Here is a 19,137-nt window from a genome sequence, read left to right as displayed (position 1 = left end):
GATCCTATTATTTCCCCATTTCACAGACGAGAAAATTATGGCACAGAGAGGTTAAGAAATGTGTTTAAGGCTCACATCTAAATATAGCACAGCCAGGCAACATCTCCGAAATCAAACTCCTCAGGGCGGCACTCCACTGCCTCTATAATAGTACAGATGACAAAGTTCCAGTACTGTTTGCAGCATCTTTCCCATGAATTATTTAAATTTGGCTTTATTTTCCCTTTCTGTCACGAATCATTATGCTCTATGTGAAGTCAGATTTAAGAAAGGAAAAGAGAAACTTTTAGCCCCTTGTATCTGGAGTCACCTCAGTCCATGAGAGAGGTGAGGAGGCCAGGGAGGGCACACAGTGGGTGCAGGGTCACCCTCTGGGTACCATGGCCCCTGGTATGTGTATAGCCTGCTCATTTACAAAGTAATTTCACATCATGTGTTACCTTCAACAAAAACTTTGTAAAATGGTGTTATACCAATTTCATTCATCAGAAAACTGAGGCTCACCGAGGTTAAATGAAGGGAAAATAAGTAGTAAGTGACTAAGCAAGGACCCAGCACAGAAGCTATCTTCTGAGGGCTTGGGGGTTTGCATTTTTGTTTTCCATTTTCTGTTTGTGGTAGAGATGGGGTCTCACTCTGTTTTCCAGGCTGGTCTTCTGGGGCCCAAGCAATCCTGCCTTGGCTTCCCAAAGTGCTAGGATTACAGGCATCTGCCACCAAGCTTGGCCCATCTGTTTTTCAGGACTTTCTATCAAGCTCAGTTTCATGCTCTTGGGATTAGGGTGCATCCTAAGAGCAAGCCAGGTACCCAGGGTTGTCCCCAGGCCTTGGGCTTGGTGGTGGCACATTCTATTGCCAAGGTCCCTCTCACATGAGCCAGACTGCCTGGAGGTCCCAGAACCAGCATCACTTTTTAATACACCCCCCAAATTCAATTTTCATTACTTAAGTAATGAAATAACTTAGAAATTATTTTTGCCTCCCGCCACACTTCTGCTAATGTGCGGAAGCACGTAACCCAGCATCCCTGGGACAAAGGCCCCCAATAAATCTAAGTTCCCCTTCCTGGCAACAGTATTCAAGTGCAATATATTCTTTGTTCACAGGCAATTTGCCAATGTTTCTGGCGTTCTATCAGCCTCCCATTGTTTGGTTTTACAACAACTTCCACTTCTAAAAGCAGGGCATTGCATATACTTACTTTGAACATGAAAGTAAATTAAATTTGCTTTGAGAATTTCATAACGCCCTCTGACACAATGGGGTGTCACAAAAGCAGGCCTGGGATCACTGGTCTGTAGATATAGTACAGAAGAGAGTAAAATGAAAAATTGACAAATAATATCTACCTAGAGGCATATGGTTTATAATAATGCACATTGATCTCCTTTTAGGAGGAAAACACATATATATAAACAATTGTCAATGATGTGCAACACATTCAGTAACGTGGCTTTTTAAATTTGTTTTTGTAATAAAAATAGAATCATGGTATGCATTAAATGAAACAGGAAAAAGGAAATAGCTACTCAGTCATTAATGAGAGAGCTTCAGGGATCACGTTTCCTTCACTAGCTTCACGGGCATTTATATTTCTACTTAGTTACAAGAATCTGTAATTACAATTTTAGCTGTAATGATGACAGTTAATAGCAAAACACTATTGAGGTGGGAAAATCCCATAAGACTTAGAGCCGGGAGATCCAGGTTTTAGTTCCAATAGTCCTTCACACGTGCTGTCACCTCTCAGAACTCCAGTTTCCGCAGGTGTAAACCAAGGATAATGACTCTGTCCTACCTCTCTGTGGAGGCAGAATTGTGGCCCCCAAAGAATGTCCATGTCCTGATCCCCAGAATCTGTGAATATGTTATATTACATGGGAACAAAGAATTAAGGTTACAGGTGGAATTAAGGTTGCTGCTCAGCTGACCTTAAAATAGGAAGCATAGCCTGGGTTTTCCAGGTGGACCCAATGTAATCACAGGATCCTAAGAAAGAGCTGGTCAGAACCTGGCCAGCATAGCGAAACCCCATCTCTACTAAAAATACAAAAATTAGCTGGGTGTGTTGGTGTGTGCCTGTAATCCCAGCTACTCGGGAGGCTGTGGCAGGAGAATCGCTTGAACCTGGGAGGCAGAGGTTGCAGTGAGCCATGATCGCACCACTGCACTCCAGCCTGGGCAATAGGGCAAGACTCCATCTTATATGAAAAGAAAAAAAAAAAAAAAGATGTGGCAACGGAAGAAAGGCACAGAGAAATGCATTGTTGCTAGCTATGAGGATGGAGGACGGCGGCAGTGAGGAAAGGATGTGGGCAGCCTCTGGAAGGTGGAAAAGGCAAGGAAGAAGAGTCTCCCCTAGAGCCTCCAGAAAGGCCTGTAGCCCGGCTGACACCTTCATTTTTGCCTGGGGAAACCCATGTCAGATTCTGATCTTCAGAAATGTAAGATCATAAATCTGTGGGGTTTTTTGTTTTGTTTTTTTGAGACAGAGTTTCACTCTTGTTGCCCAGCCTGGAGTGCAATGGCACAATCTTGGCTCACTGCAACCTCCACCTCCCAGGTTCAAGCATTTCTCCTGCCTCAGCCTCCCAAGTAGGTGAGATTACAGGTATATGCCACCACACCCAGCTAATATTTTATTTTTAGTAGAGATGGGGTTTCACCATGTTGGTCAGGCTGGTCTCGAACTCCTGACCTCAGGTGATCCACTCACCTCGACCTCCCAAAGTGCTGGGATTACAGGCATGAGCCAGCACACCCGGCCTAATCTGTGTTGTTTTAAGCCACTAAATTTGGGGTAATCTGTAGCAGCAGCCGTAGAAAATGAATACACTCCTTCACGGGGTTGCTATGAAGGCTGAACCAATGATGCCTATAAGATCTCTCTGCTATGCAAACATAAGGGATTCGTGTGCCGCGCCTCAAAGGCGCCTGATCTGCGAACAGGAAGTCTAGTGGGGGTGGAAGGCAGTAACAGGGACACAGGTGACCATGCAGCAGGATGAGAGCCTCCAGGTTGAGTGTGGGCTTCTTCTCCATGCTCCCACACCAACCTGTGTTTCCTTCTATCCCAGAGCTCACCACCGTGAGTTCTATTTAGCTGTCATATGTTTGTTAATCAAGTTTGGATCTCTAAAACCTAGCACAGTGCTGGCACACACAGGAGGTGCTCAGTGAGTGTTAAGTTAATGAAACACATAAGTGAATGCATAGTGCGTGGAGCCAAACAGGGCCTGGGGCCCATGGAGAATCCACCAAATTGGATGTTCACGTGATTGCCTCTCATGTCCCTCTTGTTTTCCTCTGGTAAGCCATCATTTTTCAAAGATCATTCGACAGCACATGAATGATTTTAGTGGGACGCCCCATAGAAAAGGGGATCATATAATCAAATTAAGTGGGAAAACACTGCAAATCCTCTCTCTCTCTTATGGAATGAAAATGCAGATCCACAAAATAAAGGCTCTGAAAAGTTCTTTGGTAGAGAAAACTGTCTGATTTACCCCATATTTTCCTACTAATCCCTTTTCTTGCACAACTATTCTAATAAAAGAGGATACTCTTTGGGAACTTCTGCCTCCAGGAAAGTGCTGATTAGGTGACCCAGCTATGACAGAGGGGCATCTGTCACACTTGGGCTACTGCAGTGGCTCTCAAACTCCAGTGAGCATCCGAAGCCCCTGGAAGCCTTGCTAGAATGCAGAGTGCTGGGCCCACATGCAGGGATTATGATCCCATGAGTCTGGGTGGGGCTGAGAAACCAGATCCTGATGCTGCTGATCCAGGACCACCCGTTAGGAATCATCAGACAGGGTTGCTGGAGGGATCCTGTCTTCCCCAACTAGCTTGTGACAGGAGTAATCATCACCAAGACATCTCCAGCAGGAGGGGAATGCTGGGGACCAAAGTCAGGACTGCAAATGCCAGCCGCCCTACCTCGAGTAGAGATTTCTCCTCTCTTCCCAAGCTGACATCTTTTATTTTATGATAGTAGGGAAGGAGGCTGTTCAGTACAGATATGTTAAGACACAGTCTCTAACAACTTCCTGCATTGTCCTGGTGTAGAGACCCAGGGCTGGGAAGGTGAGTGCGACGGCCTGGTGCCCCACTGAAGAGCCCGATGTGCTGAGGGAACCCTCTAGCAGTCAGGCACGGCACAGGAGTAGGTGGGCTGCTTTTCCAGATAGGTTGGCGCTAGCTTTTAAGAACCACCAAAAACATCCATAATGTCCTACAGCGTCTTCCTCCCCGAGCAGTTTGTGTACTGTCTCTGCAAAGTGACTGAGCGTAATTTTGTTCTATGGCTGTGTCTGTGAGCAACCACGTCTGAAGCACTGAATGACCTCCCTGTGACCTTAATATGACCACCGTATCAATGGGGGAACAACACTCTGGCCCCTCCATTTGCCACTCCACTACCACAGTGATCTTCTCCCCGGCAAAGAACACCCCAATGGCTCTTAAGATAAAGCCCAGAATCCCAAATAGGGTGTTCTCTGTGCGCCCCACATGCCGACCTTCCTTTGCCAATCGCATGCGGGCCTTGTGCTCCCCCATGTTACATAAAAGAGCCAAAGATGCTTATTCCTCACCCTAGGCTGAGACCCTTTAGCTCAAACATGCTGGCACAAAACTCAAATTTTTTATACATGCAACTGTTTTTAAATAGACAAACAGGCAGATTTTTAGCCATTAGGGCCTGCCTGCCTGCACACCTGTGAAACTATACCCAGCATCTGTTGGCCACTGATAGGCCTTGTGTTATCAGAACCCAAGATGCTGCTGCCCTTCTGAGGTCTCTGACCAAAAGACTCCCCACTGTGCTGCTGGATGACCTCACCTTGACGTTTAAGGCCTCTTTCCAATCTCCCTCTCCCCCAGGAGTTGCTGTGCCCTCCTCCCCAGCCCACCATAAGCCTCTGAACAGTCTCATGCTGTGAGGACGTCCTCTCTCATGCAGCCCTGTCCAAGCAATGCCCAATAAACTTCGCTGTGCTACTGCCTCTCATGGATATAGCTTTTCCCTTGATCAGCTCCCAAATCCCTCAAACCCTCTACACCTGGCCATCAGGTTTAACCACACTAGTCTGCCTGCCTGGGCAGCTCTACATACCTCAGCCCCACACACCTCAGCCCCACATACCTCAGCCCCACACACCTCAGCCCCACACACCTCAGCCCCACATACCTCAGCTCCATCTCCAGGAAAGCCCCTCCTCCTCCTTCTCCCCCAAGACCGAGGGGAATCACCTGATTACACCCGCTGAGAGCTCCCTGCACCTCTCACTCGTTTGCTACCAGCTGCACCAATTACTGCAGCTGTAAATCCATTAATTCCCTGGATTATCTGATAATTGCACCCCTCTCACTAGGCTGTGATCTACCTGACAGTAGGCTCCACATCAACTTTTCTCCACATCAACCATCATGACCCCAGCGCCAGCCCAGCACCTGGCATCAAGTAGACTCTCAATAAATATTTGTGTGTGAAAAAAAAGAAGAAACAAAATGGCTTGACAAGGATTGTGTTGACATGAAATTTCCACATTCCTATGAGAAACATATGGTTTTTGCTATCCTGAGAAGTCAGTGTTTTGCCCTATTGGATTCAATGCAGATCAACACATCAGCTTTTTCATTTATTTCTCTGTGAGACTTGTATGGTCTCTGGCTCATTAATGAGCCGATTCCTGGCCCCTCCATTGGCCACTCCAAAACCAGAGTGATCTTTTCAAATTACATTAGCCCCAATCCAGTCTTGAGAGGAGAGGCAGGTAAAACGAATCATTAAAAAATAATAATAAAAGGCCAGACGCAGTGGCTCATGCCTGTAATCCCAGCACTTTGGGAGGCTGAGGCGGGTGGATCACAAGGTCAGGAGATCGAGACCATCCTGGCTAACACAGTGAAACCCCGTCTCTACTAAAAAATACAAAAAATTAGCCGGGCATGGTGGCAGGCGCCTGTAGTCCCAGCTACTCGGGAGGCTGAGGTAGAAGAATGGCGTGAACCCAGGAGGCAGAGCTCGCAGTGAGCCGAGATCATGCCACTGCCCTCCAGCCTGGGTGACAGAGCGAGACTCTGTCTCAAAAATAATAATAATAATAAAAGAATCACTTTATCATTGTTTAGAATTCTGTGATTTTTCCACGATTTTTCCACATGTGTGAGTGTGCATAATGAAACAGGAATTGCAGTGGAAGGTGAAATAGCGTTATACTTCCTGGACACTTACTGTGCTGTGTGAAATGTCATCCTCCTATCTAAAGTCCTTTATCACCAGCTTGATTGAGTTCACTCAAAACCACAAGCATGCGGTTTATTTCATTACTGAGTCCATGCACAATGAGAATGGGCCATCGGATTATAAAACACACCAAGGGAAGTGAGGGAAAGGGAGGCGTCTGCACAGTTGGCCATAATTCCTTTATTAAGCATTTCCTGAGCTTCCTATCTACTTTGGGCAGCCTGGCCCATACCACTCCCTGTGGTGCATGGAACCTTCCCTGCACAGCATATGGCCTTTTATAGAATGAAGTGGTCAAAAAGTCATCACAGATAACAAAGGCAGCAACCATGAAAACATCAGTACCATAGGTGTGCCCGCAGTCCTGGCCCTGTGGGGTGGAGTACTCCAGGCAGCCAGCTCTCTCTTCCAGGGGTGGGCAGGGCGCCCCGCCGTTCTGAGGCTCCTGCTGCACCGAGCGCCTCCGCACACGGGTTGTAGGCTTGCACTGGTCTGCACAACCACTCCAGGGGCTCCATTCCCCCACGAAGCACGGGCGAGCTGAAAAACAGCACAATAGGACGCTCACCTGAGTAAATGCCGCCAGGCTGCCAGGCTGTTCCCGCCAACACAAACAGCTGAGTTTAGCCCCATGTAAACTTTGCCTGGCCCCAGGCCCTGTACCAGGAGACGCACACAAAGCCTCAGCAGGTCCCAGATGACACTGATTACACCTGCCCACCCCGATGGTGAATTGATAACCTGGTACCCCTTAGAAGTAGCTGGACACCCTGGGATCCTAAATGTGGGTCTGACCCAGGGAAACACACCCAAGGAGATGAAATGGATGCTTTCAGGGGAATTTCTCATACTCCCTGGGCTGAGATCAGATATTTGCTTTTGTTTTTCCCTGATATGAACTTTATCTGCCCCTGCCCATAACATTTTTATTATAACAAGATATTCTCATCATAGACAACATAAACAACAAAAAAAAAGTATAAAAAAGAAAATGTACTTCACCCACCAGCAATCCCATCACCTACCCAGGTCAATTCTTTTCAGCAAATGTGTCTTCATAAGAAACAGGGCTTAGGGCCATGCACAGGGACCCCTATACTCTAAGCTTCTCCTGTTTACTCTATTTTCTTTCTCCACGGCTTGTAGACTCATGAACTATGAGGGCTGAAGTTTAGAGATGAGCCACCAGGGCCCAGAGAGGTAAAGAGTATTCACAGTCACGCATGAAGAAGCAGTGTCAGGCCAAGAATCTGGCCCTGGAGTCTTGTTTGTGCTGTTGGTCTATGCTTTTCCACATGATTTGGTCGGCGTGGGGCTCAGCTGGTTTCTCAGCAGACAGCCGTGCACTGGGCTGCTCCCTGGAGTCCAGCAATACGTACTGGGATTCCCCTGATGGACAACTAAAGCCATTCTTCTTCCTTGATTGTGAAGTCCACTTAACAAATCTGAAGATGTAATTTAAAAATGCAATTTCCTCACCATGACCATAAAATCAATATGGCGTCACATTTAACTTTCTCATTGAAAGTTCTAATGTATCTCAGACTGTAATCAGCTTTTAAATTGAATTATTTCAGGATTTAAAATTAAATATAAGAAAAGGAAAGAACTAGAAGACAGAAGACATGCCCATGACCTAGATGCTAAACATTTTTTCCCCTTGAAGTGTGATCCACTTTCCTATCATCCTCACACTTTCCAATTCATAATGTTTCCCACAAGAATTAGCACTCTGACTTCTTTGAAAGCTTGACTTGAACTTCTGCATTCATGGTTTTTGGAGGACATGTGATTTGGCAGCGCATAGCCACCCCTGACATAAAAAGGGTCCCATGCAACATAAACATGTCAGTAATTTTAAAATTTCCATATTAGTTTAAAACATGCTTTCATTCATCAACGAAATACCCACAGGTATCACATGTCAACTACCTAAAGAAGCCAGAATAAGCCACGTTACAGTTTATTCCCAATATCTGCCATGCATACATCTTTTGGAAAAACACTAACAGGTCACTTCCTGCTTTTGTTGGCTCTTGTTAGCCCTTCCCTTTTTATTTTCTTAATTTCATAATTTCATTGGTCCATCAAACCAAAAAGCATTTCAAGAGATCTCCTAGGCTGCGAGCTGATTGAGAAGGACTCCTATCCTTCATTATTTCAATGCCTCTTTTCTTCCACCTTCAGCCTTGAGTCTAGCTAGTCCTGCTGTGATGTGCTGGGCTTGAACAACACTTAATATTGCATACAAAAGAATGCACTTGTTTCAAAGATTAACATTTGGACATCACTATAAAATACAATTTTGCCATAGCATTAACTCAGAACTTAGTAATATGGCCTTGAATTAGACTTGGTCCTTATGGTAAAAGATGACACGGGGGAAGGTTTTCTGACTGAACTTAGCCTCCCAGGATTCCATCATCATATGTGTCTCTTGTCTAGTATTTGTTTCTTGTATTCGGTTTGGTCTCACAGTTGAAGTCCTCAAAATTACAGAATCAATCATTGCATCAAGTTGCTCCTATTCGTTAAAGTTTGTCCTTAGCAAAACACTATATCCTGTTTTTCCAATCCATGATTTTAAAAGCTCCATAAAGAGAATCAGAAAGTTGTAGGGTCCAGAACAATGACATCTCAATAGCTTCATTATGAGACAAAATAAAAAACACTCACTCAGAATTATGGGAATAAAAAGGTGTTTCACAAAATATTTTGTGTCGGAAGATTAAATAAATTAAGAAGTATTTATTCCTATTCTGCACCAAAGATTCTATTGTTGGTTAGCTTGTGAACTTTTGATTATTTGGATTGCAAGCCATCATAGATCACAAGAGATCTTTGGTCATGGAGGTTAGGGGAAATACGGAAACCTCTGACAGATTTATTTCAAGTCATTTATTACAGCTGCCTGACATAGATTTCCTTTTGGACGATGCCAATAGTATTCATGTCCCCTTTCCCACTAGCTTATCTAACTCACATCTATTCACAGCATATCAAAATATTCTTTTTACAATCTGACCTTCTCAATCTTCACTTGAGTTTCACCAGCTGTTAATGGAGCCGATAGACTGTGGCACCTAGGAGCGGCATGGTGGCCTTTGACTCCAAGTTTGTCACAGCTTCTCAGTTGCTTCAGAGTTAGGATTTGATGACATCATCCACCCCTTTTAGGAGAAGAAAGCCTAGATTTAATGGGTGCCAGGAAGCTCAGTAAGCTTGCTCTTTTCTTTTCTTCTTTGTTTAAACTCAAGCTAATATTCAGGTTGGGTCTTCCCAGAAGCAGCCTGTGAGACATGGATTTAAATGCAAGTAATTTATTTGTGAGGTGATCTCAAGCACCATACAGGAGTGGAGAACAGAGTCAGAGAGGGAGACAGAAGAGAGCACAGACAGAAAATGAAAAAAGCTAAAAGCTCTGCTGAAGGTCTGGTGGGCATCCCTGACTTTCAGCTCATTGGAGAGTGAGATAATGGATGTAGGTTCAGAGTGCAAGAAATTATCAAGTCCTTGCCCATTTACCAACTGGTCCCCCTTTCTCAAGACCTTTCCAGTTATCAGAGATTCCTACCACAGCCAAAGGAGAATAAGTTATATATCTCAGTAATGAATCACACACAAGAGTGCAGCACATTTTCACAGTCCTAATGGAGATAGCCAGTCATGTCCAAGTACAATTACTTTAAAAGATGTATCACTAATTTTTTAAAAGTATAAATGACTTAAACTCCCTCATTTCCTTTGGATTTCATCTGACATCTGAACTCCCTGCTGTGACCTACAAGGTTCTGTTCCTGTGTGACCTGGCATCTGCCTGACCTTCCACTTCCACCTGCACTTCCCTGCCCACCTCTGCTCCAAGTTCAGCCACATGGGCCTCTTTACCCCTTGAACACACCAAGCTCTTTCCCACCCTGGGACCGTTGTACACATTTTTACTCTGCTGGGAATATTCTCCCTACACTGGGCATGGCTGGGTCCCACTCACCCTTTAATTCCCAGGCTAACTACTTCGTCTTCAGGGAGTCTTTTTCTGGCCAGCTTTTTCTAGTCTTCGCCTAGCCCCACTACACAGACACACAGACACACACACACACACACACACACACACACACACACACTTATTTCCTCTCAGAGCTTGGTGTTCCTCGCCTTGTAGCATTGCCATAATTTATAATTACTTATTCATTTGTTGTGTTTATTATTGATGCCCCTGAGGATCATGATAGTTTTTTATTTCATTCCTGGTGCTTGGCACATGGTAGGTGCTTAATAATATTCATTGAATGAATGAATGACATGGCATTGGGCATGTTTCCCCTCCTCCCTAGATAATGTTCTACATTAAAACAGACCATTAGTTAGAATCCAAAGTACTGAAGGAGGCTCCAGCAAAGGAAGGAAGTGGGGTGGAAGGAGACGAGTGAATCAGAAGCCCCCACAGCCAAACCCATGGGAATTCTTAGCCTGGCCCAGAGTTTGGGCTCTCCTGGCAGCAATGGCCCCAAGGGTGTCCATTGGAAGGAGCATTGTTTTCTGTGCCTTAAGATCAGGTAGGTCCAAGCTTCTCCTGGCAGCTATAAGTCCTTTAGATCCATTCTGATCTATTTATATCTCCTGCCAGGACCACATTTTGAAAGTAACAAGCTTCTTTACTTTTATTATCTGTGGCACAAAATGGCATTTCCTTTCATTTGATCCAAATTTCCCTCACTCAAGAATTTCAGAATATGGTGAAAAAAAAAAATCCATGCTTACCTTTTCTATGCCACTCATGGTCTGACATGGTCTGTGCCACTCATGGTTTGGGGAGGTCTCCTTTCCTCCCAGCCAGACTCTCCAAGGTCATGTCTTCTGCTTTTGGACCCATCTTTCTAGGCACTTCTCATCTCGGAGTTACCACTGGACTTTCTCCAGGTCTGTTCGCAGCTCGAGGAGTTGTGCCAGCCAGAGCAAGACACCCTATTCTCAGCCTTTAGGTACCAAAGGGTCATTTAAAAATATATATATTTTTTCAAATGCTTTTCTAGGTGATGTCAAATACATGCACACGGAGAGCAACAAAATGAGCTGACAGCCAGAGCCATTCATTTTATAAAGAGAGTTTGGACTATTTTTTCTTCGAGGTGAGGCCTTGTTCTTGTTTTCATGTAGCAGTGTCTCCTTGGTTAATCACAGAGACTCAAGCACTCTCCTTTGTAATCTAGCCCTGCCTACTGGCTTTTTGCCATCTAAAAGTTTAAGGCCACCCACAAACAAGTGCTTTCTCCCTCACATCGTTAAGTTCAAATAGTCCTAATCATTCCTAAGGAAATGTTCTTACACCGTACCCACAGCAGTACCCATTTATGCATAGCTATTGTTTCTTCACATTCTGTGGAAGAAAAATAAAACAGCCCTATTATCCCCCAACACCCACACATGCACACCTCATAATGACACAAATTTAAATATATATCATCTCCCTTTTCTTTTTTTTTTGGAGACGGAGTCTTGCTCTGTCACCCACGCTGGAGTGCAATGGCGTGATGTCAACTCACTGCAACCTCCGCCTCCTGAGTTCAAGAGATTCTCATGCTTCAGCCTCCCGAGTAGCTGGGATTATAGGAGCGCACCTCCCTGCCTGGCTAATTTTTTGTATTTTTAGTAGAGATGGGGTTTTGACATGTTGGTCAGGCTGGTCTCGAACTCCTGACTTCAGGTGATCCTTCCACCTCGGCCTCCCGAAGTGCTGGGATTACAGGCATGAGCCACCGTGCCCGGCCATCACCTTCCTTTCTTTTTCTCCATGTGTATTCCTCTTTCCGTAGAACCTTGTCAAAGCTTCTCTGAAAGCCAAATGAGACTACATTCCCCAAGTGCCTATTACTCCCTCAGAAAGCTCAAATAAAATGATCAAGACTTTTCTCCCCCTCTTGCAGAAACCATGTTATCTGGCCCCCAAAGGGTTTTTTTTTTCTTTTGAGACATTTACTGGACTAGTTAGTTCCTGAAGTACTAGCAAGATGATATGGGCTGTGTCATTTGATAAATAGAATTTTATATACTATGTAACCCAGGAGAAAAAAAGATATGAATAAAAAAGATAATAGTACTTTTTCTTTCTGGGTAACAGGTTTCCAGGTGAGTTGTTTTCTTGTTTTGTGCATTTCTGTATTTTCCAAATTTTCTGCAACAAACATATATTTTGTAGTTAAGGAAAGAAAATCTTTTATAGAGGAAATGTGGCTCCACCCTGGATGGCAGTGTCGTCTGAAGCCATGGATAACATCACCTGGTGGGGATGGGTGGGACGATTGCTCATATTCTTTTGACAAACATTATTAAGTGGCATCATGATAGCCACTGGAGTTTATGAACACAGGCAAGACACACTCTGCCCTCGAGGAGCCCCGAGTAGATGGAGGAAGGAGCCTTGCTCACTCTGTTGGTGTTTATGTGGGGCCTACCCCGCAAAGAACACTGCTTCTCATAAGACCTCATTTCTCTGAGGCAGAAAAACATGTTTTGACATATGGGCTCTGGATCCGGATGACCTGGGTTCAAATCTCACTACACCAGTTGTTAGTGGTGTGACTTTGGACAAGTTACCCAACCTGTCTGTGCCTTGCTTACCTCGTATGTAAAATGAGACCAAAATGAGGACTAACATCAGCGGGTTGTGGGATCCAAGTAAGTTAATAACTGTGAAGTGCTTGGGAGAGCGCCTGGTATGGAGGAAATGTGAAGTGTTAACAACTTGACCCTCCTTCACTGCTCACCCAGGGCCGCAGCCAAATTCTGCTAAGTCAAGTCCATTTGAATACTGGCTCCAGTCAGGCCCCGCTCGTTTTTTTCCTTCAAAGCCAAAGGCGATGTCTCTCAGACTGTTCTGGTTCCTGTAAAGCCTCAACTCTCTAAATCATTGTAGACTCTGGCATCTTTCCTTTGGGTGAGTTTGGAGCCCATATTTTCAAGCATGGTGCCTCTTTCCCTCCAGATATGATGTCATCAGACTTTGGCTAGTTTGTTTCCTAGACTCTCCATAAATCTAGGAGAAGACACCAGCCCATATAGGCTATTCAATGTTTGTCCTGCTTCACTTGGGTTAATTATTACCCTCTCCTTAAGCTGCCAATCAATGATCTAATGCAACTACTGTTCTATGATCTTAGAAAATGCAAATTCTAGCAACCCAGCTGGAGAATCAGAGATTGGGGTGTTATCCACCTCATAAGCAAGTTTTCCAAGAAGTTCTTCCAGGGCAGGGTAACTTGGATCTGTTCCCCTACTCTACTTTTCCCCATCCCTGGTAAGGCACAGCCAGTGGAGAATTTTCCATCCCTTTTTTAGAGGAGGTGGGGAGGGAGCTGTGATGCTCCCTTGGTGTTGAAACTCATGCCATTGTCATAAGGAGATTTCCTGAGATCATTCCGGAACAGATGTCTTTGACAGTTTAGTAATTGTATAGATTCAATAACATTTTAGTTTTTACATGAGAAAAAAAGTCTTTTTACTTAGAAAAAGAAATGCCAGTATTTTATCTCTTAGCCACATAATAACAATAATAATAATGCATTTATCAAGATGAAAAAATCAGAAGGAATAGAAGTAAAGCATGCTTAGTTACACTGACTCAGTTACATTTTCCATTCACATTGAATGTAATATCAGTCAAAAAAGGCTTTAGGCAGCAACAATAGGTAAAATAATGGGTAAGAAGGAAAAGAGGGCCAGGCACCCTGGCTCACACCTATAATCCCAGCATGTTGGGAGGCCAAGGCAGGCAGATTGCTCGAGCCTAGGAATTGGAGACCAGCTTGGGCAACATGGGGAAACTTCGTCTCCACAAAAAATAGCCAGGCTTGGCAGCACAGGTCTGTAGTCCCAGCTACTCAGGGAGCTGAGGTGGGAAGATGGACTTGAACCTGTGAAGCAGAGGTGTGGAGGTTGCAATGAGCTGAGATCATGCCACTGCACTCCAGCCTAGGCAACAGAATCAGATCCCATCTCAAAAAGAAAAAAAAAGAGAGAAGAAGAGAGTCTAAGAGGCAGAATGGTTCTATGAGTATAGAGTAACTGGGGGTTCTAAGATGCTGAAACCTGATTTATCTAGGAATAAGTAATAGCCATAAATTGGCAAATATATGTAGCAATTGGCCGTCTGAAATCAGGCACTTCAGATCTCAGCTCTGCTCATTGGTGTTAGCTTGAGTAATGGAAACCCTTGGAAAGCCTTAGCTGTTCTGTCTGTAAAAATGCTAGTACAGGTCACCAGGTTCTTTTCCCAAATGCTTGAGGCAGTTGAGTCTCAGTACTCAGGACTTCCTGGATCTTAGAAAGGGAATACAGTCTATGTACCTTATTTGGGGTGTCCCCCTCTCCTCAGCAGGGTCTGGAGCAGATCCTTGCAAAATATATTAATATTTTTGAGGCAAAATATAAACAAAGATTATCAATATCCTTCTATCAGTGCAAGTCAGGTGAGATTTTTGCCACCAAATGAGTTATGAAAAAGCTTTAAAATGTTAGCACTTTTTAGATTGGGATTGTCATATGGGTTTGTGGACCTGACCTGCCTTTCTTAACAATTGTTAGGACGGCTGGGCGTGGTAAGCTCACACCTGTAATCCTAACACTTTGGGAGGCCAAGGCAGGTGGATCACTTGAGGTCAGGAGATTGAAACCAGCCTGGCCAACATGGTGAAAACTTGTTTCTACTAAAATCACAAAAAAATTAGCCGGGCATGGTGGCAGGTGCCTGTAATCCCAGCTACTCAGGAAGCTGAGGCAGGAGAATCGCTCGAACCTGGTAGGTGGGGGTTGCAATGAGCCAAGATCACGCCAGTGTACTCCAGCCTGGGTGACAGAGTGAATGAGACTCCGTCTCAAAAAAAAAAAAAAAAAATTGTTGGGAGGATTAAATGAGACAAAGTATTAAGTATCTGGCACATGGTGTGAGTTGAATAAAATGTATTTATGATTTAATATTAACAAATACAAATTATAGCAATATGTTGTCAGAAAATTATGATGTAAATATTTAATCAAATAAAATATTCTCCGCTGTCCACCAGTGCTAACAGCCAACCAACAGTACATTTGCTACCTAAATGTCTACCACATGCCAGGTGCAGTGCTCTGGGCTTGCCAGGCATAGCCTCCTTCTGTCAACTCCACAGTACCACACAGTGGTTTCATCTCCCCTGCCCCTACTTTTTTTTGAGACAGGGTCTTACTCTGTGGCCCAGGCTGAAGTGCAGTGGCATGGTCACAACTCACTGTAGTCTCTACCTCCTGGGCTCAGATGATCCTCCCACCTCAGCCTTCTGGGTAGCTAGGACTACAATTGCACCACCACACCCAGCTAATTTTTGTCTTTTTAGTAGAAATAGGGTTTCGCCATGTTGGCCAGGCTGGTCTCAAACTCCTGAGCTCAGGCAATCCATCTGCCTTGGCCTCCCACTGTGCTGGGATTATAGGCATGAGTCACTGCTGCCTGGCAGTATCATTCCGCTTTAATGAGGTACTTTAGGCCACACGAGGGTGACTTCTCCAAAGTCACAAAGCCAAATGGCACCAGGGTAAAGGCTGAACCCAGGATTCTGACTTTAGAGGCAAAATTGAGGCATTCGGGTTACTTCTGGGATTTAAAAAAATCACAAATAAAAAACAAATATTTGAGACTTAGACTCTGTGAGAGGGAAGGCTGCATTCCAGGAGTTGCCCCGAACCAGCTTCCAGCTGCCAGGTCAGCTCTGAGCCCGGGAGGCAGGCGGTGGCCGCCCTGCCCAGGAGCCACAGTCGGCATGGTTGTGGCACGGGTCCAGGGCTGAGCAGGCTGGGCCTCTCAGCTCCGGGCCTTCTGCTCTCACCCTCGGAGGGGCAGGCTCAGTCCCACCAAGTGGCCACGTTCCAATTGTCTTTGTTTTCCTCCTCCCTTCGCAAGAAACTTCAGGCACAGGGAATTTCTCAACACGGAGCTTTTCAGTCCCGCACCTGCTTCCTTCTAGGCCTGCAAGGTCCTCTGTTGACTCTGCCACAGGGTATTGAGGGCTTCAGAATATGCTCCTTTTAAAATTCCATCTGACACCATCTCCTTTTCCCCCACTCACAGCTCTTCTCTGGGGCACACACTTACAGTGATTTCTGAGAGCTTCACAAGACAGCAGGCCGTCTCACCGCTTCCACACTTACCCACTAAATCTCCACTCCAAAACCATAGGCTCTTTGTCTCACTATTCTACCGCCTAGGCTGAAAATAAGCAATTTCTTTTTGACCAAATAAAGACAGGGTTTTCCAATTCCTGGGAGCGCTGTTAGGTCTCACTGGAAAGCAAGTTCTTCTCGAGACATTCGCCTTGTCTCTCCTCATCCCTCTTACGTGCCTGAATCTCTCCAGATCTGGCTGCCTCCAGCATCTGTCCTGTTCACCATTTTGGCCTCAGGGCCTAGCACAGGGCCTGGCACAAGCAGGTGATGCCCACAGTAACTGCTGGACTGTGACATTGGGCTTCCCTCCTACAGCCTGCCTCTCTCTCCTCCAGCAGGCCTCTTCCTCATTCTCCAGGCCCAGGCTCGCCCATTACTTCCTCAGGTGAGTCTTCCTTGAATTCCTTGGGTCTTTTAAGTGCTCCCTTCCAGGTCAGCTCCTGGATCACCTATTTCAGTGCTAAGTGTGTCGAAGAGGAGTTTGCACAGGTTGCCCAGCTAGAGTAGAAAGTCCTAGAGAGCCGAGACTGCATCTTCGTCACTTCTCTATCCCTGCGCTTACCACAGATCAGGGGACATTAGCTGGGTCACAGGAATTCCATAATTACCTTTAAAATGTATGCAAGCCCCTCATGAGAGAGAGGCTTTGCTTGAGTTATGCAGGGAAATGAAGCCGACTGTTTAGGATGCTGTGAGGAGGGGCTGGAGTTACCTGGCTCAAGGGCACTGCATTTCCTAAATAGCTGACTCTTCCATCTTACTTCAGTAGTAAAATACTCTGACCTTAGAGCCAGAAAGGGAAAGAAGCTTATCAAAAAGCTTTATCAAAAAGAATATCAATATTCACAGGTAAATTATTAGCTTTCAACCAGGGTCAAAAAATCTTAATGCTTTCAACTGTGTTCTTTCAGCATCAGGCCTGGCCACGGGTTGAAAACCTCTTCAAACAGCGCAGAGGCAGGAGGGGTGCTCCCTGCCACTGGGTATCCGGTTGCCCAGGGAATGGCATAGCCCCAGAAAATGCTGAGGCTCCCACATGTTGGGATCCTTCAGCTCGAACCCTAATATCTGTGTGGCTTTGGGGATGATGTGATTAACAGGAGCAGGGCGACTTCCACTTCCATGGCTGGCTTCTCTCAGGTACACCTTGTTCCTCAGGGCTGTACTCATCATTTGTTCCTTTATCTTTTAATTCAATTAAACCAGCTTTTATTGAGCCCTTACGAGGACAAGGAACTGTGAGATACTGTGGGAAATTTAAAGTTGAAAAAGACTGACCCTAAAGGAAAACCAGCAAGATTACAGCATAATAGGGACCTCGAGATAAAATCCTTGTCATGCTGTACAGAGAAAATTAAATTCCAAGAACATATTGTACACCTCCTAGGAGAAAGAGGCTGTGCTACATTTTGGGGTCCAGAGATGAGGACATCTTCAGATTTTTAAGACCTTGCTCTCCAGAAGAAAGTATTAATACCTTCCCAGAGCACGCCCTTGGCACAAAGTGGGAAGATTACACAGTCCTGCCCTCATCACCCCTTACCAGCCCCAAAGATCCCCGAGGGTTAACAGAATGAAGGTGGTGGAGCCTGGCCCAGGGGCATGCCCCTTATCTGTCAGTGCCATCTCTGCCGGCCAGAGGTGGCCCTATCCAGCTGGAGTTTCTGAGTCGGAGATTTCGTCTCCCGGCTCCCTTCCATCCCGCTGGAGAACAGAGGGATCCAGCCCTTCCATCCGGGCTCTGGTCTGTCTTGGGGGTGGGGGGACACTTCGATGTCTAGGAGAGGACTGGGAGACCCTAGGATGAACGGAGCCGGGCGTACCTGGATGGCGGTGGTGGGGATGGGTGGGGATAAAGGGGCTGGGGGACACCTGGCTCAGGGACTGAGGTCCTTGGCACAGCGCCCTGCCCTGTGCCCGTTGGTTGCAGGCGAACGGCCGGCGCCCCACCCTCGGCCTGACCACCCACCTGGGCACGCCCTGTCGTAGTCGAAGCAGCAGTCCCCGGTGAGGCGACAGGCTTGGTCGCAGAAACACGTCCCGTAGACCCTGTCCAGCCTCCAGCCGCGGGCGAAGCAGGCGGGGTCCCGGCCGGGACAGCAGCGCCCGGCCTCGGCGCAGCCGGCCTGGGCCCCGGGCCACAGCCGAGACAGCACGCACAGCGCCATCCACAGGGTCCTCATGGCCAGGGCTCCGGCGGCGCCTGCGACGCGACAGATCCCCGGGGCAAGCGCTCTGCTCCTCGGCTGGCCGCGGCCCGGGAGCTGCCCGAGCGGCCGGCAAGGCACAGCCGGGCCCTGCCCCGCGCACGGCCCCCGCCCTCCGCGCCGCCCCTCCCCAGCCCTGGCGGCGCGCCCGTCGAGGCCCGGGCGGGTGGCGGGGCTGCCCTGCCCAGGTGGGGAGGACGCTGCAGTTCCCGGGACGCGCCCGCAATCGACGGTCCGGGCGCCACCCACTCCCCGCTGCCAGCTCGCGCCCCAGCTCCAACCCGGGGACCTCCGGGGCGCGGGAGCGGAAAAGCAGGTGCTGGCGGGGCGGGGGTCGGGGTGGGGTGCCGGGGCGTAGCCAGGAGCCCGGCGGGGGAGGCCACATTTCCTGGCTCTAAACTGTACTTCTAACGCCTGGGGACACATTAGCGAGCGGGCATTTTCACTCTAAAGCCATGAGACCAAGAGCACTCGATGGGCACCAAA

General features: G+C 46.6%; 1 protein-coding gene across 1 annotated transcript in view; it reads right to left on the bottom strand.

Moving 5' to 3' along the window:
• Positions 1-18,753, bottom strand: part of SBSPON (somatomedin B and thrombospondin type 1 domain containing) — a 37,951-nt gene extending 19,198 nt beyond the window's left edge. The window contains exons 1-2 of the mRNA XM_004047147.5: positions 18,414-18,753; positions 6,596-6,790 (exon numbers count right to left, since the gene is read on the bottom strand). Coding sequence (XP_004047195.1) covers positions 6,596-6,790; positions 18,414-18,627 — 409 coding nt within the window. The 5' untranslated portion in view covers positions 18,628-18,753. The remainder of the gene's footprint in view (positions 1-6,595; positions 6,791-18,413) is intronic.
• Between the last annotated feature and the right edge of the window lie 384 nt (positions 18,754-19,137).

Source organism: Gorilla gorilla, chromosome 7 (assembly GCF_029281585.2).
Source record: "Gorilla gorilla gorilla isolate KB3781 chromosome 7, NHGRI_mGorGor1-v2.1_pri, whole genome shotgun sequence".
In the NCBI taxonomy this organism is placed as follows: Eukaryota; Metazoa; Chordata; class Mammalia; order Primates; family Hominidae; genus Gorilla; species Gorilla gorilla.
Note: the sequence above shows the minus strand (reverse complement) of the source record. Positions and strands in the feature narration are given on the sequence as shown.